This window comes from Asterias rubens, chromosome 10 (assembly GCF_902459465.1).
Source record: "Asterias rubens chromosome 10, eAstRub1.3, whole genome shotgun sequence".
Lineage (NCBI taxonomy): Eukaryota > Metazoa > Echinodermata > Asteroidea > Forcipulatida > Asteriidae > Asterias > Asterias rubens.
Window position 1 is genome coordinate 2,799,435 of NC_047071.1, and position 24,837 is coordinate 2,824,271.

The 24,837-nt window shown below is 37.7% G+C and overlaps 1 protein-coding gene across 1 annotated transcript in view; it reads right to left on the bottom strand.

The window, feature by feature from the left end:
• Positions 1-24,837, bottom strand: part of LOC117295912 (protein unc-13 homolog B-like) — a 75,999-nt gene that overhangs the window by 31,346 nt on the left and 19,816 nt on the right. The window contains exons 3-10 of the mRNA XM_033778702.1: positions 21,830-21,958; positions 18,173-18,480; positions 14,735-15,093; positions 10,076-10,259; positions 9,543-9,619; positions 7,394-7,454; positions 1,823-1,849; positions 344-418 (exon numbers count right to left, since the gene is read on the bottom strand). Coding sequence (XP_033634593.1) covers positions 344-418; positions 1,823-1,849; positions 7,394-7,454; positions 9,543-9,619; positions 10,076-10,259; positions 14,735-15,093; positions 18,173-18,480; positions 21,830-21,902 — 1,164 coding nt within the window. The 5' untranslated portion in view covers positions 21,903-21,958. The remainder of the gene's footprint in view (positions 1-343; positions 419-1,822; positions 1,850-7,393; positions 7,455-9,542; positions 9,620-10,075; positions 10,260-14,734; positions 15,094-18,172; positions 18,481-21,829; positions 21,959-24,837) is intronic.

Sequence of the window (24,837 nt, forward strand, 5' to 3'; positions counted from 1 at the left end):
TCGGACTAGAGTACACAAAATAAATGCTTTTTCAACTTATTTTGCAGCCACTACTAGAAACACTGTGGCAAACCCCTTCTCTTAGCAATAAGTGTAACTGGTTTTTGTTTTTATGTGCAGTACACAACACACAGGACCAACAGTTTTATGTCCCATCTGAAGGATGAGCATTAATGGTTAAGTGCTTATGGACACAAGTATAAAGACCGGAACTCGAACCCAACACTCTGCTGGTCTGAAACATCATAGCTTGAGTCCCAGTGCAATTGACTGTCCAGTCAAGACAAGCCAGTAAAATGTACACCAATTTTGTTCGCATATCTGGTTCCACTCTTCTACTTACCAATTCCTCATCATTTAGAGATTGCCTCGTGACCAGGGTGGAGGGACCAGACTGTCTCTTTATAGCAGCCAACGACTACATCGGAAAAACCAGGTAAAGATTTGTCAATATCTGCAATTAGGTGTTAGAAAAGTTACACATCAACCACGTTTACGACACGAAGATGGAAACACAACGACACTTTAAAAAAAAATTGATGTCATCAAATGATGAGTGCAAAAACTGAACACTGGAGTAAATTAATATTTAAACTTTCAAACAGGAAAATTCTTTACAAGGTTTTAGAAAATTTCTGTTGTTAAGAGTTCAAAACCAATTTTGTAAATTTCTCTTTGTGGGACACAGGAAGGTATATTTGGTTTCCAAAGTCAATCACTATCAAACAAATATCAAAAATAGAAACCAAAATTTACTGTGAAATTTTGGACAAGAAAACTACAAAACAACAAGTTTGTCTCAGTTTTAAATCCAACTTCATTGTGCAATTTTGCAATTTCATCTATAAAACTTTGGGGCTATACTGCTAGTGTTATCTTTCACTGATGCACCTTCCTTTCAACAGCTGAAAAAATGATGAGTTATTGTTGACGGAATGGAGGAATGAATCAAAAATATGAAGAGCTACCGGAAATCATGAAATAAAGATTGATGGGTTTGGGCTGAGATAAATGTTGGATAGAAATTTTAAAATGAGATGCTGACAAGTTGTGCAGGAAACGTGGGTAAAATGTTTTGATTGTTTTCCTCAAAGTGTCATTTCTGGTGTCAGGAAAAGCAGTGATAGAAAAAAAAATGGAACTAAACCAGTGAGAACTTTACCTTGCCCAATGGGCAAACAAGAAGACGTTTTGTAACCCCCAAAAAACAGTCGGAAACATAAACCTATTAATAATCAATTACATATTCAATTACATATGGTTGGATAATGCAGTGCATTCTGACACAATTTCTGTAGTTTGTTGCATCATTTATGTCCACTAATTAATACCATAAATATTGGTTATTGGTTTCCATATATTGTTTATACCATTTAACCAACACTGATGGTTGCTATAAAATGTCAAAATCTCCAATAATGTAAAATTGAAAACTTGTGTTTTTTTTTTGTACATTTCCTGTACATTCACTCCATACAAAACATAAACGAAAAGAGATGTTTACAAACAAGTACACAAAAAAAGTTCTTAAAAATGTATTTCATAAAATGGTTCAAACTTTAAAAACGGTAAATTTCTGAAAAAGTTAATAAGTCCAGATATGCCCAACATTCTCAATATAAGAACACTTTTTAAACTTGTTTGTTATCAGGCACAGCATGCCCCCCTCATACACATGCCCCCTGACATACATTCAAGACGTGTCAAAGGTCATAGTTCAGATAAGGTCATGAGTCACAACATGCCCCCTGACATGCATTCAAGCAGTGTCCTAGAGGTCATAGTTCACAAAAAGGTCATGGGTCACACAGTGCTTCCTTACCCAACAGAAGCTTTTGACTCCAATCTCCTGAAGTGGTGAGGCATACCAGAGAGAGTGTAACATACAAAGAGATATTTTTAATAGAGAGGTGACGATCAATCAAGCAATGAATTTTTGAAAAGAAACATCAAAAAGAAGAGAAAAGCAAGAGCGAATATATAAGCATGTTGTTTTAGCCCCTTTTTTTTTTAGAGTGACATCACAATGCTATAGATTGTGATAAACTTTGTCAGAGAAATTTGTGTAAAACCACAGGGGAAACTGACTTGGTAATTTTAAATAAATTTAAGGGTTTTCAAAGACAAGTTGACTAAAATGAGACTTGAACATGTGACCTTCAGGTTCACATCATGATGCACAGCCAACTGGGCTACCTTAGCCCTGTGTTGGTAGAGCACCGGAACTTAAACAGAAGGGTAGCAGGTTCAAATCCCACTCTAGTCATCAATTTTTCTTTGTTCACCCCAAAAATTAGAATGACTTCTGTGAGTTTCAGATTAGATTCATTTAAAACAACTAGACAGTTAAAACTGTCATCATAGTTTGCTAGTTGTGAGAATTATCTTAATTTCTAGTTTTCAGCATGCCAATACAAAATATGCCAGTTGAAAAAGGAGCCCTGCAAAGATTCCCTCCAAAGTTCAAATTATAGCCCAATTGCAAAAAGTAGTCAGGAGCCAATTAGTGCGTGCAGAATTTCCATTTCACTATTGGATATATGGACACCATACTTGATTTTCCCGACCCAATATTAAGATCGTCATTACTGCCATAGCATCACAGATAAGAGCGCATTTGTTAAGTCTGCAAGAGTGTGAGAATTGACCGCAAACTGAACCGAAAAAAAAATTACTGTAACTTTTCATACCATTAATGCGGCCAACTTCGGTCATAGATCACACATTCAAGGTTTAGACACAAAGAGGAAGTTATTTATAAAAGTTAACATACAATAATCAACTTGAAAAACAGTAACGATATATTAAAAACAGTACAGTAGGACTTAGTCATGCAAATTTTGTTCCATGCATAATAGTGGTATCTTGTCAAACTCCCCCCCCCACCTATACATTTTAGCGCATCAAATACTCATCCATATTTAACCCTTAAGAGACCAGGGTGCATTTTCACAGCTGTAACCAGTAAATGTTTGGCCAATTCAATCGAAACAGTTATTCATAAATACCCCAGACAGTTTCGCTATTCCTATTGGTGAAGAGTGCGTCACGTGGGGGTGTTTAAACAGTTGATATAATGACCAGCTGGAGCTGTTTATAACCGGCTGGGTTCCGCGTGTCGGGCGCGCAAGCTAACGCGCGCCAATATTATCACGCGGAACGCATTTCATAGCTGTAAGTCACAGCGCGTATTCTAAGCGTGCGCGCGTACACACAACCCACGCGCATCAAACAGATTCTTCACAAAGTTTTTGAAAAAAATATTTAAACCTCAAATGTTCAATTGTCGATATTTTTTAACAAAAGGGCATTTATGAATGGGAATAAATAAGTAGTGACTAGTTCTTAAACGTCCGTTTAAAACCTTGCAGGGTCGTTGCCGTGCGATAAAGGCCCTCGCCTTCGGCTCGGCCTTTATTACACGACAACGACCCTGCCGGTTTTCTACTCTACCCTTTTACCCTGGCAAGTGCAAGTATCAACAGGGCCATAGCTACCATTTGCAAACGGTTACAGCATTTGAATTTATAGTCCACATTACCTAAGAGGTCAGCGTTATGGTCCTGATCTGAATTGAAACCTTCGAATTTTGTCTAACCCGCCCTCAGTATATGAAATTCTTTAGGAATCACTCCAAACTCATCAAAATCCACGCCCAGAAATAAGTTTTGATGTTTAATAACTTAATTTCATATTTATTTCGGGGCTAAAGTCTCGCTGTAACAAGCCTAAGTGATTAAACTTGTTATCTTCAAGTACGCGCTTATCCTCCAATCAGATTTGCAGAATGGAGTGGTAATAAAAACCTATATTGCTTGGATAATATCACTACCTGCGTCTTGTGTGTTCTATGTCACGCGCCAAGTTTGCTTACAGTAACTACGTCATCACACGCGCGCTCGTGGAAATACGGCAAATATATTCCGCTCGCCCTTGTGTGATAACTTATACATGTATGAGAATAAGAATAGATTCAAAAACATTCAAGCAATTGAACATTTGACATTAAAGTGATTGATTAACTACCACCATTTCAATGAACTGTAAATAATTAATTAGTTAATGATTAACCAACATAAAAAATGACAGAAAGCACGCAAAAGGATAATAGAAATGAATATGAGAAAAAATGAAAACAATTTAGTGGGTACACAATTGGGTACATGTTTCATTTATAACTTTATTTATGGGCACTTTATATGAAATATGTTGGGTAAGATTTAATTCGTTATGAGTCAATAAAATTATGTTAAAAAAACACTTTTAGGAGATAAGGATAAAGATTTGAACTTTTATAAATTATTTGTGAAGCCCTTAAAAACACTGCTTGTGAAGTGCCATTCTAGCATTATTATTTATTATTTAAAAAAATAAAAGACAATATAAGTGTAAATAAAAAGAAACAAATAAATGTCCAACCCCAAAAACTATGCTGATCTGAATAAATCTGAATGTATTCAGCATAATTAAAGTGTGTGAACCAGTCCATCGGAGCATAAACTTGGCTTGTTAACAGTTTCCACTGCGCAAACAAAAAACCTGTTCTTTACCAATTGCGTTGACCCTCATCTTTGTAAGTGCATAATCATTTATATTTTCCAGGTCACTATTTGCCTTTGCTGTTTGCACGTGTTTTACTTCAATGATTTTGCAGTTGATGTACTGCTGTTTTGCTTCCATATGAATCATCGTGCTCCCATTGTGTTTACGGACAAATGCTGGCAGTTGCAAATAAACATCATCCTCAATTACGGTATTTAGTTTTCTCTGGAAACAAACACTTCTCATAGTATGGGCAGTGTTTGGTAAATACCCTCTTAAAGGATTTGGGTACTTTTTGTAACACAAAACACGATGTCCACAGATTTACATTAAACTTACACCGTTTGAAGATAATGATAGTAAAAAGCGTCCCTGAAAATATTACCTGCTGAGGTGCTGTAGTTTTTTTAGAAATGAGTAAAACAATGTCATGAAAATATGTTTTTACATGCTAAAATAATTTTCGTCTCATGATCAGTGAGACAAAATTTATTTTCATGACATTGTTTTACTCATTTCTCAAAAACTAAAGCACCTCAGCACATAATATTTTCAGGGAAGCTTTCTACTATCATTATCTTCAAACTGTGTAAGTTTAATGTAAATCTGGTAACATTGTGTTTTTTTGTCCCAAAAATAGTCCATAGACCCTTTAATCGGTATGCTACTGATCATAAATGCAACGGCATTGCAAACATTTACTGTCTTGCATTTTTGAATTCTTTGGTGGAATGTTTTTTAATCTTGCTTTGCGAATTCAAGTACAGCCCTGCATATACATGTAGAAAGATTGAGCCATTTGATGTGCCTATTGGAGGTGATAGAGCACTATATAAGAACACAGTACCTAATACATCCAAAATGATTCCGAACTTAACCTAAACTCAAAGTCACAACTGGTGATTCATCATTCACCAGATATCATTGTTCTACAAAAAGTTTTCTTTGCAGAATACTAGTTTTTCTCAAGCCCAAATTCTCTCTTATTTAATTTTTTTTTATAATTATAAATATAGTAAATAGTTTATTTATGGAGGACGGCTTTGATAATGATGATGATTTTTGATCTTACTTCTCTTTGCATACATAGTTTCTAACTATTTTCTGTGATCGTACACTTGTTTTGCCTGCAACAAAGTTGTTGGCTCACCCCTCTGATCCCTCACTAAAACTCACCCCTCTGATCACCCACTAAAACAATTTGAAAAAGTGAAGGTGAAATTCTTTTCAGCAAAATTCCTTAAGTATAGTACCCTGTCTCTTTCTAGATCCCCCATTACACTCAGTGACGGATAGCTTAAAAATATCAAACTGAACAGATGGTCGGGTTTTGTGTACTGCAACCTCATATTGAAGGCACTCAAGCGTAGTGGCAATCATAAAATTTTGCGGCTATGTTTTCGGTTTGACGGTTAGGATACCATAAACGCTAACGACCTCTGTGCGGCCATCTTGTTTGGATTTTTTACAATTTATTTTCCTGATTTAAATAAATGTATCTGTTTAGAGTGGCAAAGATTGTGGGTTCTAATCACACCAGTGTAATATTCATGGGGATTTTTTGTCCACAGGACTCAGTGGTTTACATATATCGATGTATGGGTAAAACTAAATAACATTCTTTATCCGCTGCAAATTTGACATTTATGATGTTGGTGCTGCTTCTGACATTTTCAAGTTGACTTTCTGATTTACATTAGTGCTCTATATTTAATGAGCATTTAATGAGCATACGTGACAAGTGACATGTAACACGCATATATGCCTTACGAGTTTGTCTAATAATTATAAATGTCATTCAAAATTGTTCACATCATGTTTATGCCTAGGAGTTAAACATGCACGAAACAAAATGTGGATTTTTTTCTAAGAGGGAAAAAAGGGCAGAAATTCATTCAGGTTTAGAGGCCATATAACAACCGATGGTCTCTGCTATTAAATTTATTTTATCCCTTTGCATTCATTAAAACTTTCTTATTTTCAAACTACACTTTAGATAAAAACTAGGCACTTCTTATTGTTTCCTTTTCATCCTGTTTTTGGCGCTAATTGTGCTGTTGGATGTGTACTCAAAACAACTAAACAAATAAATAAATTCAGATATACAAAACAAACTAAAAACATCATAAATCATGAATCAATCACCGAACATTTAAGAGTACAAACCAAATAGCTATTAACTTTTAGTAAACTACCACCTTTCGGAACATGTATACACTGACAACATAAAACTGTGATACACAAGGCATGCAGTATGTATCTCAATTTTTAGTCACATCCAAACAAACACCCAACAACACAATCAGCCGCATGGCCTCTACACCAGATTGACTTTCTTCAAAAATGACGACGAACAAAAAAGAGATGTTGAGAAAAAAAAAATGCAGTATGAATATCGATTTTAATTTAACATGCAAATTTAACATCTATTATATCGTTGCGGTACCCGCTGCCAAAACATAGGATTCGAACTGCCTCTAGCTGCCGGGCAACCTCGGTAGTCTAGTTGGTAAGACACTGCTCTAGAATTGCAAGGGTCGTGGGTTCGAATCCCACCCGAGTAACATGCCCGTGATATTTTTTCACAGGACTCGGGAATGTACTGAGTATACAGTGCTAACACACATCGGTGTATGGGTAAAAACCAAAATTAATATTCTTTATCCCCGATGCAAATTTAACATCTATTATAATATCGATTTTAGTACATCCCTACCATACACCCAACAACACAATCATGCAAGGACTCTACACCAGAATAGTTTCTTTAAAAATGACGGCCGACAAGAAAGAGACATTTACGTGCGACATTGAAAATTTAAAAAAAGAACGACAATATAAAAGATCTCACCAGAGGAATTGATTTTCGTCGTGGAAGAATCTCTGGCATTGAATTTATATCCAGGTACAGACTAGAGATTTCATGAAGATGTGAAGAAGAGGAAGTGATGAAGATGGAGGAGTCAGAAAATTGACGGATAGTACATTTTTTCATTTTTTTTTTCACGGCAAACGGAAGAGAAGGGTGGTGGAAGTGATGAAGTTGGAGGAGTCAGACATGTCGGACAATACAAATTTTGTTTCAACGCGGCACGTCGAAGATGACATTTGATACAGTAAAGAAAAAGTGACAATAAAGTAAAGGAATAATCAGAGGGGAGGGAGGAGGGAGGTGGAGGAGGGAGGTGGAGGGACAGACGGCGGGGCAAGGTTAGAGACAAACGTCCCACCAGACAAAAAAAAACAGAGGGGTGAAACAAAGCGGAAATATATCAACAGGGGAAAAATGAACGAGACGAGTAAGATAAGAAGATCAGGGAGGAAGTGAGAGGCGATGGAATCACAATAAGTAGAGAGGAGTGAAGGAAAGTTGAGATGGGAGGCAAGTGGAAAGATTGAGAGAGAGAGATAAAGAGAGAGTTCTGTTAGTCAAATAATGTTTAATCATCATGGTTTTCTAAACAGATGTCTACTGATGTGGTTAAATGATGAACGACAGACGGGCAATATTCCTGAAAGCCTTTTGAAATCTCTTAAATGGCTTACAAGACACTGTGGTTGAAACAAAGAAAAGCAGCTTAAAACATTTTGCAAATGTTATTTCCTCGCCTCCCACACTGCCAATTTTCGGAAGAATACTTTAAATCACTTGGGGAAAAAACACAATTCATTGCACTCTGTCTCAACTTTTACAATTTCCTTGTAATTTTTTCAAAATGTTCAGATTATGCCAGAAAAAAACCATCTTTTTAAAAATCAGAACCAAATAAAACCTTTACCCTTAACTTTTTTTACTTTGACCGTAAAGCTGCTTTTTGTTTACTACAGAAGAACTATAAAGTCCCAGTCACACAGGCCTCGATGAACGAGAACGAAAATGAGAATGTTATAAATGCACACCCTCGATTGGTTGAATGAGCGTGGGCATATTCTGCGTGGAGCAATTCAACCAATAGAATGCGTTCTCTGTGCGTGGTGATTGTTATCGCCTTCGTTATCGCTGCAGTGTGACTCAGCTTTAGTGGGGAAAAATCCATAGTATCAAACTGATGAAATGATCGTCAAGTGTGAGGTGACAGTTTGAAACTATTCTGAGTTTCGGGAAGTTGTCACTAACTATCGTTGAAATGAGTCAAGTTTGAGGTGACAGTTTGAAATGTTCAGAGTTTTGTGAAGTCGTTTTTGTTGTTACCATTAGCACTGATATGCGACCCCGTTTCATTGGGGACAACGTTGTCTGACCTGTGTTTATATTCAGGGAGGTCAGGGTATCGGACTCCTCCTCATCCGCGACCAGACCACTAATGAGGCTCATGCTGGGAGTTATATGTACAGGAATTAAACACACAGAACTGTCATTGGGTATCAGGGGGGGGGGGGGTGTTGGAAACCCCCACAATGTTAAAATTGCAACAATATTTTTCCTAGCTACATAATATACTGCCGTCAATTTCACAAAGAGTTAAGACTCGTCTTATCTCGAGTTAGGACGGGTAACTCGTCCTTACTTAAGATTAATCTTAAGGTCTGCGCTACAGTGCAGGGTTGGGACTCGTCCTAAGTCATAAGATTAATCCTAAGTTGGGAAGAGTTTGGTGAAATCGACGGCAGGATGTACACACAAACAAGTACGCACTGAGATTAGTTATTTTTTGCACTGATGCGTCAAAATAAAAATTATGCAAACAAATGATTTTTAAAAAAAATAATAAAAATAAAAAAAAAATGTTCTGTTGTTATTCTGTGTTCATCATCCTGAATAATATTGTAATTAAATCTGCTATTTCAGGTCATATTATACGAACTTCTTTCTGGAAATTTCATGCACACATGTTATTTGGCAAATGTTTACTAACAACAATTAAGGGCTTACGTACATGTAAAGGCTTTGATGTAGTTTCAGGCAATTTAATAACAATTTCCAGATTTTTCTGAGGGCAAAATATCGGAAATCAGATTCAAGAAGGAAGAATATCTTGTCTGTTCTTCGAAACACTCACCCTCCATTTGCTATACTACTCCATAGACCTCTCCCTGAGAAGTCATTAGCGCTCTCCTCCAAGTACGCTGAGCGCTCCTGAGGGAAACAAACACAAGAAAAGGTCAATCCAGAGAAATGGTATTTACACACTTTAACAACTCAAGTTTAATACTTTTGAGGACCCTAAATAAAATTTAATTAAGACCAAAGAACATGAATGCGACGAGGGAGGTACAGCTATACCCACTCACACATTATATAAAACTTGGAAAGTTCAATTAAAATCTTTTTTATAATCGTTAAGAAGCCGCAAAATACTTTCAGAGGTGTGTAAAGATCTCATCTCTTTAAGGATGTAGGAATAAAGACAGGCTTCGGTCTCAGAACTACTCATTTCTTTCAACCCCCCCCCCCCCCCCCCACCAATAATAATATATAAAAATAAAAAAAACAGGGGATCAATGTAGATTTTTAAAAAAAAGTAGAAGGTAAACAAAAATTGAAAACTGCTAAAAAACTGTCAAAATACAAAACACAGGAACCATATCTGACCTCTTCCATTTGCTGGCGTACTCGATGGAAGGCATTGAGCCAGCGAGCCTTGGCCGGGGTGATATGGCTCTCAAAGCCACCTTCATCGGGCACCTCCTCACCAGGAGGCACTTGGTCAAGGCTAGGGTCCTCCAGCAGATTGTCACGGCTCATGCGTGGCGATGACATCTGGCTACTTACAAGGCTGAGGAAGAAGAAGGAAAAGATGGAAGTTAGTGTCAATTATAACTGGGCCACAGCATGAAGAAACTGTATTTAGTTAACATTTTTAGTTAACATCAGGTATTTTTGATGCCTGGTTTAGAAATTTTAAATTGTTAGTCTTCGGACTTGTTGTTTTGTATTAAAAAAAAAAAAAAAAACCAAAATGAAAGAATTATTGAAAAACTCCAAGAACTGTTATTGGAAAACAAATTGAGAGACTTGGGGCAAAAAATATGTTTACATTTTTGAAAACAATTAAAAACAATTCCATGAACTGCTATTGGAAAACAAAATGAGAGAGCCAAGGAATTTCCCTAGGGTTTTTCCAAAACTATCGCGGAATTCTGGATTCAAGTTTATGGAGTTTTGCATGAGCACCCTGAATTGAAATGTGGTCCATCTTGATCAATTTGGGTAATTTTATCTCCAGTCCCAACCCTAGTGAAACCTTACGAGTAATTTCTTAAGTTTACCTGTTATTTCACCAGTCTGTCAGTTTTTTTTTACTAGCCAATATTTCAAATGAAATGCTGAACTAGTCAGCCAGACCACTTGACGAGAATTGTGACCGGTCCTCAGATGTTTTAACTGGCCAGCGGACCACTATTAAAGGAACACGTTGCCTTGGTTCGGTCGAGTTGGTCTTTGAAAAGCATTTGTAACCGTTTGTTATAAAATGCATATGATTAGAACGATATTTTAAAAGTAGGATATATTGATCCACACAAGTATGACTCGAAATTGCGTGGTTTTCCTTTTACCTCGTCGACTAATACGGTCGGCCACTCATGGGAGTCAAATTTTTGACTCTCATAAATAGCCAACCAGGTTAGTTCGCAAAGTAAAAGGAAAACCACGCAATTTCGAGGAAAATTTGTGTGGATCATTATATTCTACTTTAAAAAAATCTTTCTAATCATATGCATTTTATAACAAACGGTTGTAAATGCTTTTCAAAGACCAACTTGATCGATCCAAGGCAAAGTGTTCCTTTAAGGAAGAACGCTGCTCAACTCAACGAAAATGATGTGATGCATAAGTCATCCAACTTCCCAGGTGTTGTTTTAAAAAAAAAACTCTCCCAGATAATGCACTAGAGAAGGATTTCTTCACTTGTTAAAAAAAATACCAGCTAATTTTCTTCACCTGAGACCGACTTTAAAAAAAGTCTGAATTCAGAAAAAAGTTTTTCCTCCCTGTGTGTAATTACATAGACTAGCCATCAGGACAAAGTAAATTCTTCCACCACGAGATACCTTCGCTCAGTATACAGGGAGTTCTGCATGTTATAAGCAGCCTCTACGTAATACCTCTAAGGCAAAATGTGTCAATCCATGTCCTTTGTAAAATATTTTCCTTCCCCTGTTGATGGTCCATCTAAAATCACACTGGTAGTCGAGTAGATGAGCTAGCTCTGATCAATGTCAACAGGTTTAATGTGGACTTTTCACTGTATTAAGCCACGAGCAGTAAATGCTAGCGCTGTCGTCGTCGCAGCATAGAAAGGCCCAGACAGTTTAATGAATGCTTTCAGGAATAATCCAATAGTCTAGTCAGGGTTGTGGTTTAATACATCAGTACATCTCAAGTCTGAAATTTGCCCCGGCTTGCTCAATGAAAGGCTTTTTCAACAAGAAATTCCAGCAGAACTGAGAAATCTCCAGAATTCTGAGAAAATCTACTCAATGGTAGTAGAACATAAAGCAAGACAATGTCTCAAAAGGTATCCAAGATATCCAGATGAAAGCAGGTCTTTCTGGTCCTTTCTCCATCTTGTGATGAGGGTGGTCTTAAAAAATTGCGTTTATAGTCTTGGCATATTTGATACATGGTGTATAACACAACACCAGAAATTAAACCTCCATTAGATGAAACAAGTCCAACATGGCTCGTCCTGATGCTATCAGTAATGCATCAGTCTACAGGTTCATTTTTCATTCATCCAAAGTTCTTCACTCATGTTAGTAACGAAAGTTGTCAGAGTAGACTCTACACTTTCCCTTCATACTATCTCCAGAAAAATGATCTTCGCAGGTTTTCCCGCCAAAACATTTCTTCTTACAGCTCCCATTCGGGGACATTTTTTTGTGGCAGGTTCAGCCCGAAGGATGCAGCCAACAAGAATTGTGTGATGCTTTCAAACGGTTTAAAACTCTACGCCGCCATTTACTGTACAAGGTAACGTCTGAATTTACATTGGCGTCGCAGTCAGTGTTTAGATGAACATAATCCGACAGGAGATGACTCTTCTATAAAGCTCTAATAATGTAGAAGACTAAAGAATTAATCGCAGAGATCTCACACCACTCATCATATGGCAACAACAACAAAAAACATTGAAATCTCGCTGTCAGTAAAACATCCAAATCGCTTTTTATGATGAATTTAAGGAGGTGGTCCCAGACTACTTTAGATTCCAGACTCCTTCAGCTTCTTTCAACTGGTACCTGGCCATTTCAAGTAGCCTCTGACCAACAGTGGGGGGGGGCGAAGGAGGGAACACTGTCTGACATGCGGCGGCACGTCGACCGCCCAAATCGAGGAAGTGCCACCATGTCACAGCCATCCTTCACGTACTTCATTGACTTGCAGAAATTGATAGTAAATCATCCAGTTAAGATTCAAAGCACTTCTGTGCTGACGCACATTTTGAGGTTCTGGACTTCAAAAACTTCCCTTCCTTTTCCTTCTACCTCGGAAACCCTGCTCTGAGTGCATGGCTTTGTCTATTTCAAAGTATTGGTTAGTAAAGCAGTTTTCAATGCATGATCATCATCGCTGCTCCCTCATGCACAAATTAACTCAACTCATTGGTATGGATTCACAATTTAAAGGCAGTGGAGTACAAACAGGAGCACTGAGCAATCCAGTGTTGCAAAAAGCAACCGCATCATTAAGTGTAGCTAGAGTGCAGACGAAAACCGCATCCTTTATAAACCACGCCCTCATGTGTCCAGACCAACTCAAGTTTCCCCTCCACACATCCCCTCAACCTCCTCCTCACCACCATTCTCAATATCTCCAATTATTTATTCTAACCATTGAACTCTGCATCTTCCTCTGTATCTCCAGAGACATCTTCCTCAAATTTTTTTTTGCAAATATGGTCCGTGACAAACTGAATAATATATTCTGGCAACTCATTGAGTCTGATGCAATATTACTACAAGAGAGCTAAAACTCATAAAGCCCTGTAGGCTGGTGCACCTGAGATAATCGGACAAAACAAAATTATTTTTCATTATCAGATGATTTCTAATCGCCATGCCTTCAAGGTGCAGTCATATTCCATGGGCCCTTTGATTGTTTTGACAGGGGATCCATCAAAAGGTTTAGCAGAGTAATGAATTTTAGGTTTTATTAAGTGGATCTGGGCGGCATGTAACAATGTTGTCAGAGCTACATTCAAAATCTCGTCGACAGTTCATCTCCCAGCCCAACCCCCCCCCCCCCCCCTTTTGATTTCACATCCTGTACTACAGTTCGCATCAATTTGTTATTAATTAGTCTGGTGCCGACAATGTTCGGGCTAATTAACAGTGTGGCATATTGTTCATTAGTGAATTTCGTAACTGAGACAGGTGGTTTATACATGTACCTGACCCCCAGGTGCATACAGGGGACACGCCCATACTGATTACCGGTCAAGTAACAGCTGTTTGACATCATTGAGCGACGCTGAGCTCCTTCAGAGGGGAAACCAGCGCACTCATAAATCAAAATTTGTCGGTCAAGTAGAAGTGCACCCCAGGGCCCAAGTTCATAGAGCTGTTTAAGCTCAACAAAATTTTGCTAAAATTATTTTGCTTAAGGATACCAGCCAAAATACCATTTCATATCTGCCATCTGTGACTGGTATCCTGCTCATTTCCGCTTCGGCAGAAAATTATTTCAACGAGTATTGGCTGCACACATAAAATAACTAACATATCAAATGAATTTAAATTTCAGGAGAAGTAGATCACGGTGTATCAAGTTTTGAATTATTCATTTGTTTTGACATAAAAGGAGAAGGGGTTTGAACGCACAGCCCTGCATTTGGCCTTTAGTACGGTAGCTACAGACAACAAATTGACCTTTGGGGCAAAATCAGATCAAGATGGAAATAAGGCCTGTATACTGTACAGGGCACAATTGTACGGACAAATACATTGGAATGGTCCCACACCATGTTTTCTGCCAGTACTAGGAGGCAAATATCAGGCCTAGAATAATATAAACAGGAGCCCAGGAGGCCACTGTTGCACTTTAAGATTTTCTGATTGAAGTGCCCTTTATATTTCTTAATTTTTTTCTGTAATTTTAAAACTAGTATATATTTTCTTATGCTCTGTATGTATTTTAAACGCCTCTCAGCCTTCAGCTGCCAAGTTTGAATGTTTTTTTTTAATAAACCAATAATAATCAGATACTGTGGACAAATAAATAAATTTGAAACTTGAACTTGAAACTTACCTTTCTGTTCCTAATGAAGGTCTACTCCCTTGTCCGCTTAAACTATCCTGTGGGTATATATATCCAGGGCGGGGCTCATGGGGCGGCCCAACTCCGCTACTAGTTAGTGACTCTCCGTCACTCTGGGGCATATCAAAACTCTCGCCTCTCTCAAACTCGTCTCTACTGTACTCGTCGAAACTGTGCTCGCGATAGCGAGGGTCGTACTCGTCCGAGTAATAATCGTCCGGGTACGGCGGTCGGCCCTCCTCGATGCCTGGTTCCGAGTAACTTCCTCGATCGTCCTCTACATAGTCGCCCATATCCTCTTCAGCGTAACGTTCCCGGTCACTTTCGGAGTATCCCTCGCCATAGTATGCCTGCAGTGGTCACAAAATAATCATATACTTATTCATTTTGGTTTTATGCCTCCACTCGGGATTATTTCCTCAACTGTCAGTATGTGAGTACGGCAATCCTTACGCTTGATGGTAATTCTGCGAATGCAATGAGGTCATCACTAAATTTGCCCACACAGTTTACCATTGTCTCTATATGACCATGACAGAGCATTGTAATGTAACAAGTTGTTAAGTTTTATGGGTCTAACAGAATAAAATCACTGACACATGTTTACAACTGCAACTGTACATGCACATTGTGCATATTGAAATTGTACATTATGCATGGCGCTGGTTGGTATATTAATTATTAAAGGAAATATTGACATACCAGAAAGTGGTAGCTGAAAACTTAACTCTGGATGATAAAGGGAAATGTACTTATTCCCATTAATTTTGATCTCCATTGTTTTTAAACTTTGTTTCAGGTGAATGTGATTTTTGTTTTCCTTTCTGTGACGTGACTTTTGACTTTGTATAGTCATGCAAACCACAGTACTATTAACTGCTGTTAAAAAAGTATGAATGTTTTTATTTATTTATTTTTGCAGTTGCATATTGTTTTATTCTTGTTTTCCTCGCTAATTTGAAATCCAAATTTATTTATTTATATTTGTTCTTTAATTTATTTATAATTAATTTCATTAGTTTTGACTCATTTATATTTTTATGCTTATGTTATGCTATTTATTATAAACTTATGTTCGTTTTTAATTAATTAATTAAATTCATTTATTTGTTTATTTATTTATTTTTCAATTGTTTAGTTTTGGTTTATGATTTTATTTTATAAGGCAGTCAAGATTAAACCTAGGAATTTCTTCTTCTTTTTTTTTTTTTGGGGGGGGGATGGCGCAAAAAATTAACTATTTGATATTTTGTTTTGATTTTTAACAAATTAGTAGTGTAATGCAAATATGACTATCAATTCAAATACGTCATCCTGTCATCGTCAATATTATTTCTTGTTTTCTTTCAACAACAAAAAAAGCAAAAGGGAGTGATGAATAAAGAAAACTTGACTTTCCCATTTTGGAGATACCAGGTTATTATACTGGTACCTTTAATATGGACTCCAGGATCCTATAATGACATGTCCTGAATGACAAAGGAAAAACTTCTGCTGGTACTTTCCAAATATGGCTGTATGTCCTTGAAGGTTTATCAACGTCTCATGCATAGTCATGAGTTCCACAAATAGGATATAACATGAATATTTATGAGTTGTCAACAAAATAGAATATATCATATTTATGTGCTTATGCATAATGACCGAGTTCCACAGAAAGGATAAAATAATATGCATACTTAAGAGTTCTGTTGATCTGCCATATCATTGTTCATTGTTAAACAACATTTATTCCATATGTACAACTTGATTTTTACAGAGACTGAAACTATATTTCAGCTCTAGAATGGCGAAAGTTGTGGTTCAAATTTTACTGAGTATTTTACTGCTACCTTTTTGATTAAAAAAAAAACTGTTGAGGTGATACAAAATAGAAAATTTACCTTCTAATTTCTTTTGAATTTTCCCCCTCCTCAAGCCAAAAGTGCAACAGCAAAGTTAATATCGACACCATTGCTGCTAAAAACAACGGATTCGCACTGCCTCTATCGACCGGGCAATCTTGGTGGTCTAGTCAGTAAGATACTGCTCTAGAACTGCAAATTTGTTGGGTTCGAATCCCACTCAAATAATATGCCTGTGATTTGTTCCCACAGAGTATACAGTGCTATACACACATCGGTGTAAGGGTCAAACCAAAGAGTTTTGTTTGTGTTTTTTTTCTCTCCACGAAGGAAATTATTTATTCACACTCAAGACAACAAGAATTTCTTCTTCTTCTTTTTTTTTTTTGGGGGGGGGGATGGCGCAAAAAATTAACTATTTGATATTTTGTTTTGATTTTTAACAAATTAGTAGTGTAATGCAAATATGACTATCAATTAAAATACGTCATCCTGTCATCGTCAATATTATTTCTTGTTTTCTTTCAACAACAAAAAAAGCAAAAGGGAGTGATGAATAAAGAAAACTTGACTTTCCCATTTTGGAGATACCAGGTTATTATACTGGTTCCTTTAATACGGACTCCAGGATCCTATAATGACATGCCCTGAATGACAAAGGAAAAACTTCTGCTGGTACTTTCCAAATATGGCTGTATGTCCTTGAAGTGGTTCAAATTTTACTGAGTATTTTACTGCTAGCCATAAGTGTCCAGCTTACCTTTTTGATAAAAAAAAAAAAACTGTTGAGGTGATACAAAATAGAAAATTTACCTTCTAATTTCTTTTGAATTTTCCCCCTCCTCAAGCCAAAAGTGCAACAGCAAAGTTAATATCGACACCATTGCTGCTAAAAACAACGGATTCGCACTGCCTCTATCGACCGGGCAATCTTGGTGGTCTAGTCAGTAAGATACTGCTCTAGAACTGCAAATTTGTTGGGTTCGAATCCCACTCAAATAATATGCCTGTGATTTGTTCCCACAGAGTATACAGTGCTATACACACATCGGTGTAAGGGTCAAACCTAAGATTTTTGTTTGTGTTTTTTTTTCTCTCCACGAAGGAAATTATTTATTCACACTCAAGACAACTCCTCATATGTGACCCGCTCTGTGAAAATGAGTCAGATGTTGACAATTTAAAAAAACTAGTTATATGCATGGCTGGAAAGAACACACCAGCAGCAGTAATTTGGTATGTCTAAGCTTTTGGATGTATCGCGTTGCTGAGTTACTCCCATTAAAGCATGATCACAAAATTGTTGTTTTCATAGCTTTTTTGCCTAAAAATAAGTGTTCTAAAGGTGAATCATGCAAATATAAATCTTAAAAAGAAATAATAAAAACAATTAAAAATTATATTTTTTCCCACATATTTTTCCACATTAAACTGTCCATCATGTCCATACTCAATAATACATTGGGCGCAACTGACTCATTTTCACAGAGTGGGTCACATATAGCATCGTTAATCTTTCTCCTGCACTTCATCCAAACTAAACTTCGACAAGAACTAAATTCTGTTTAAACACTTCCCGACTTACTTCCATTTCCTGATCATAGTCAAGCTCATAGTCGGGATAGTCCTCTTCAGCATGTAACGGGGAGCCGTCCAGCGGCCTCACCTCTGCCTGGAGATGATGAATATGTTCCTGATTATTCAAGTGATCTTGGTGATTCAGATGATCTTGGTGGTTCAGATGATCCTGGTGGTTCAGGTGATCGGGGATGTGATCCTGGTCGTACGAGTCGTAGTGGTCGTGGATGTGCGGCTGGCCGTTCCTGTGCGGACTCAGACCCCCGGCAAAGGGTACGTTAACATCGCTTGTATAATCGCTGTCTTCGGAGAGATCTGTATCCGGCAACAACAGAAGGGAGAACAAACAATAACAATCAGTTAACAGTGAACTGAAAACCAGGGGTTCTTTTGAGAACCACCCCACCTCATTTAGAGTTTATCATAGGGAGAATCAACCATAGCAAAATAATACAGTGAGCTGACACTAAGGAAGGGGTCTTTCAGAGTTTCAAATCCTACTTACTACAGTATATCAAAACAGTCAGACGCTTTACGACTACCCCCTAACTGCACCCCTTGTTCAATCGAACCTAACCCCTGCCTATCTCTGCAGTAAAATGTTACCGCCCTGGTTGCATCCAGGTAACACTTGAGTCTTCTTGGGGCAATAACCTAACAACCTAAATATTGACTTAAGAACTTTTATTGATATGGATTAGTTTTTTACCTGGTGTCTGATAAGGTCAAATAAAAATTAAAACATGTTCAGCGTCCCCGCCCGCTTCTTTTTTTGAGGCAGCTTCCATTTTTATTTTTATTTTTTTAATGAGAATTTTGATTTTTTGTTACAAAAACAAGAGGTTTTTTTTTTAAAACAAATAAAAATGATCTATTTTAACAGTCTCAGCCAAAAGATAATTTTTATTTTTTGGAAAAATAGCCAAGCTGTTTGTATTAAAAAAAATAGGCCCTCCTCCTTCCTTTTTTTAAAAAAGGGAGGGCGCTAAACATAATTGTTAATTATTTGTTTGGCCTAATGGTTTAAATACCTACATAGTGGGGAAGCTTTTGTTGAGGTCCCAAGTGTGTAAAAACAGGTATGAGGTCATGCTATGTTTACATTAGGCATAATGAAGGAGGATACATGGCTCCGCTTCCAACCCTTTATCATGAATGACATCATATCTACCATAGGTTTATAAAATAAGCAATAACTAATATATCGTCCGGCTCAGTTGAATTGCTATTACTTACTCATAATGGTCCTTAACGGCACTGCATGGTAACTATTACTCAACATAATCTTTTGCAAAAAAACTTATTTGGTTACGAGCAACCGTAGAGGGCTATTGATAGTATAACACATTGCGAGAAACAACTCCCTCTGAAGTATGTATATTTTGAAGAAAAAAAAATCCTCACTCAATATTAAGGGGGGAGGTGAGTGAAAGATGTATAACTACACCAACCCAACTCCCAATCATGCCCCTAGTGTGGCAGAGGGAGCTCGCCCTCCCCTCCCCCTCCCCCTCCCCCCCCCCCCCCCCCCACCAAAATGTTCCTTTACTCTTTAAAGGCAGAGTCACACTGCAGCAATAACAAAAACGATAACGATCATGAGTTGGACTAAAAATGTTGTCCAGCAACTGCGTGACTGAAGAAAACTGGGCCCTCTATGTCGCAATGCTCTCTCAATGCACAGCTCTAGTCTGGGCGTATTTCAAAATGAGACTTTAGTCTTCCTGTATGTCGCAGCTCTCTCAATGCACAGCTCTAGTCTGGGCGTATTTCAAAATGAGGCTTTAGTCTTCTATTTTTTATTCGGTTTTATTTAACTGGGAGACCATTCAGCCTTGAGTAATGGTTTACGCCAATACACATTACCCCCCCCCCCCCACTAGAAACAGTTAATTAGGTACAAGAGGCGCAGTAATTAAAAACATCTACATAGATCTCAAGTCCTTAGTTGAGGATCGCTACCTTAAATTTACACAAATTCCCAATAGAGGATGCAATATTAAAGGCACTGGACATGTTTGATAATTGTAAAAGACCAGTATCCTCACTTAATGTATCCCAAAGTATGCATAGAATAACAAATCTGTGAAAATTTCAGCTCAATTGGAAATCCAAGTTGCGAGAAAATTACGAAAGAAAAAACACCACTGCTGCACAAATTTGTGTGCTGTCAGATGCCTGAAGTCTTGCTCAGATTAAAACATTTTAGTGAGAAATTCTCAAAGGGAGCCGTTTCTCACAATGTTTTATATTATCAAAGCTCTCCAGTGCTCATTACCACGTAAGTTTTTATGCTCACAATTATTTTGAGTAATTATCAAACGTGTCCAGTGCCTTTAAACGTTCCCTGCGTAAAATACTCAAACCAAACATCATCCCTACACAACGCAGCCAATTAGAGGACTCCCTGCTCGACGCACATCAGTTCCACCCTCTGGTCACTGCGGACAATTAAATGCCTCTAAATCTGGCGTCTATCCCCGTGGAGTCTTCCAGCCACCAAGAGCTCTTCTCGCTCTGTCCACACAAACTTTAAAGGCAGTGGACACTATTTGGTAATTACTCAAAATAATCATCAGCATAAAACCTTACTTGGTAACGAGTAATGGGGAGAGAGGTTGATAGTATAAAACATTGTGAGAGACGGCTCCCCATGATGTGACTTAGTTTTCGAGAAAGAAGTAATTTTCTACGAATTTGATTTCGAGACCTCAAGTTTAGAATTTGAGGTCTCGAAATCAAGCATCTGAAAGCGCACAACTTCGTGTGGCAAGGGTGTTATTTTCTTTCATAGTTATCTTGCAACTCCGATGACCAATCAAACTCAAATTTACACAGATTAAATATTTTATGCATATGTTGAGATACACCAAGTGAGAAAACTGGTCTTTGACAATTACCAATAGTGTCCAGTGACTTTAAGAGCCCCCCGGGCTCACAAGATTGCTGTTTCTGCTACTGGCTGAAGAGAAGCAATTATAGTCCAAGCGTCTCGCTCAAGGATACGGTCACAGCGGTGACTTGTTCCATAAACACTGATCCAGTCATTGTAACTGACATGTTAAGTAATCATAACTACTTGACCATAACGCTATGCATGTCGAACTAATAGCACGGTCAAATAATGCTGAGAACGAGGGTATGTCATTCTGATCAAATTCTTACCATCTTGGTCATGTTCCCTATATCCAACATCACTAATGGATGCTAATGTTCATTGTACAAAAAGGAACCAGACTATTCCTCCTTCCAGCTTCGGTTTGGTTACATTGATTTGAATGGGGGGAAAAACAAGATGGCCACACCATGATAAAGGTCTTGTGTCAACAGGGTCCAATGTCATAAAGCTGTTTAGCAGAAAATACAAATTTCTTTGCTAAGCAAAATTAAGGGAGGCACTAGTCACAACAATGTAATTTTGGCTGGTAACCTGTTTCTGTTAAGCATTACTTTTCTGTGCTTAGCAAGTTTTTGTGCTTACAGGCTTTATGAAAGTGGGCCCTGGGGTCGATTTCACTTAGGACTAGTCCTAGGAGATATACAAATTGCATGGATAGTCCTAAGTTAGGACGAGTTACTGGTCCTAACTCCGAGATAAGACTAGTCCTAACTCTTTGTGAAATCCACCCCTGGAATACTTGGTTGATGGAAGGGGGTGACTTACAATGACTATGGGCAGCAGCTTGGTTGGGCAGTTGGGCTTGTTGTTGGTCCGCAGGCTGACCGCCTTGCATCATATCCTGGAGGAGACGAAGTTTGCGCTCTAGCACGGCCGACTCTTGTTCTTGGAGCTCTTGAGATAAAAAGGAAACAAGCGGGAGAGTAAATCTTTTGAAAGGATGAAAGGTGACATGGGATAGAGAATTTGAAAATTTGTGGTTAATTTTTAGAATCGATTTTCGGAGAGGAGAGATTTTAATGCTGGAAGCTCTATGAGTACTTGGATCATCACCCCCCCCCCCAAAACAAAAACCCAAAAAACTTCCCAAATGAATAAGAAAATAAATAAAAACAAAACTTATCCAACCCAGATTCACAAAAGTTAAGAAACACAAACAAATTTTGAGTCCCAGAACTTAGTTACAGATCAGCCTATACCTGTCAACAACAATTTTTGATTGATAAAATCCCACTCAATACAATACAAGTTATGTGCTTTAAATTCTTTTCTTCACTTTCTTGGACTTTCATCGCGACAATTGACCAAGTCCCTGATGACTAAATACTTTCTTAAGGGTATTTACATTCTTACCACAAAAATAAAAATTTCAAATTGCTCTTTTGGCCCACTCATCGTTTAAGATTTTGTGGGGGATAAAAAAAAACATTGAAAGCATTTCTAACAGAAGTCCCATATGAAATCTCCTTCAATTGAACAATGCTACAATCAACATCTAAGATCTTGTCACCCGTGGGCAAGCTTAACTGTCTAGAAGTTAAATCCATCTCTAAACCACTGAAATAAGCAATTATGCACTCAATTCCCAACTGAGTTATCCAGGACTTTTAGTTTTCTTTTTTTTTAACAGATTTATAAATTGTCTTTTTTCTTTGCTTTTGAGTTTACAGTGCAATATTATACATAGGTGTGGGCCAAATGGAGAATTGAATTAAATAAATTATAAATTATAATCACTGTTCCCTGACGCACTGATTAAAACCACTTTTATGTACAAGCAAAGGTTTGTCGTTTTACAATGATGTGAAGATGTATCTAGACAAATTAAAAACAAATTCCCCATCATAATGAGGAACTCATCCGTTGGAAATTGTTTGGTAATCCGTGTTTGGTAATCATTAGAAACAACGGGTCTCCACAGCAGAATCCTAAACAGAAAAATATTCCCAGAAGAGTTTTGTGAACTATGTCTATGGGAGGATGTTTAAAATAAAATAAAAGAAAATAACAAAATAAATCTCAACCGAAAATTCATTTTTGATAGTGTCGGCCAAACAATGGGAGATTGCAGAGAAGTACTCAATTGACTAAGGGCGTCAAACATGTGTGACCGTGTGGGCAAATATTCAAACTGAGGACATTATCAAAAGGGATCGGGGGAAAAGGTGCACCAAGGACGTCCTCGCTTTGATTTTGTGTACAAAAACCAGGGCTGCCAATATTTTCATCCCACGATCACACAGATTTCGTACAACAACCAGGGAGATATTTAGAATTACATTCAACATAATGACGAAAAAGCTTCCATATCAGAGATATTTACAAACTTGTTTATCAGAATATGGAAAAGATAAGTCTACTTTCAGAGAACTCATCTGCAGAATCAGGAAATGTAGGCTACACACATGTATACTAGGCAGCTCTGACAAAACCAATGGAGACGAAGCAACAACAAAAGTCTGAACCATGGAACAGTCGAGTGGGGTAGGGCTGGAGTAACATTCTATTGATTCAGAAACAAACACAAATGGCTGCCATGGGCTGAGCATTTCTAGAAAGTGAGTAGTAGGGTAGAGTGTCGGACCGGGGGGGGGGGGGGGGGATTGTGTTCACCCCAAATGAATTACAGAAACTAGATCTTCCTTCTTTGAAGCAGTTTGACGTGCCTCGTTGTAACCTTAGAGAGCGTTCCTCAGCTGGACAAATCATTTGAAATAAATTATCGGTGGAAAACGAGCCCTCCGCTGCGTGTCATTGCACGTTTACTGTTACAATAGTACAGCACGCAATGCTCCGCACTCAATACCTAGCAGTGCCTAGGTGTGCTTTGATCTGGCTTGATTTTAGCCTTTCACGGGGCCGTATACGTTTGCAGTAGCAGGATTAAAGTGTAATGTGGTGAACTCAGAAAAGGAAACACAACTTGAATTTCATCATAGAAAGTTACAAACACATTTTTATCTTTGGATAGGAAATGTAAAAACAATAGGAGACTTTCCAACGCTAGGTGGCAGCAGACATACCGGGTAAATTTCCATTGTTTACGTAGTTCTGAACATGCGCATAATTCTGAGAACAATGGATTTACCCGGTAAGTCTGCTGCCCTCTATCGTCCCAGAAAGTCTCCCATTGCCACAAACTGTTAGCTCTTTAAGCCCGCTTTTTTGGGTGGCCATGCCCAGAGTTGTGAGTTCTTTGATAAACTGGGTCCCAACACAGAGATTTACCATTGTCAAATTGTACTCGTACTCATACAAGGTTTAGACTGCTCATTTAATGCTGTCAAACATTAATTGAAGGAATAATTCCTTCAAATCTTTGAATGCCATACAACCTACTTTAATCTTTTTTTTTTTTTTTATCTTTTTTTATTTAGCTTAAGATGTATCCGTTTCAATCTGCCCTTCAGAGAGATTCAATTACTGTCGCAAAATAAATCAGTTGAACGTTAGTAATTGTCTCCCAGTTAGTTGCGTAAACTCTGCCATTCAGTCATATTATAAGGGCATTTGAAAGACAGTTCTCAGATTCTATTTTTGAGGCATAAAAACTGTTATCTTTTTACAAAACCTTCAAAGTTAAATGTTTTAAATGCATTATACTATCAAAAGATGCTGTACTATTTGAGTGATTACCAAATGTATTCATTCCCTTTAAAGGGAAGGTACACGTTTGGAAATTACTCAAAACAAATATTAACTTTAAATCTGACTTGGTAACAAGCATTGGAGAGCTGTTGATAGTATAAAATATTGTGGGAAACGCCTCCCTC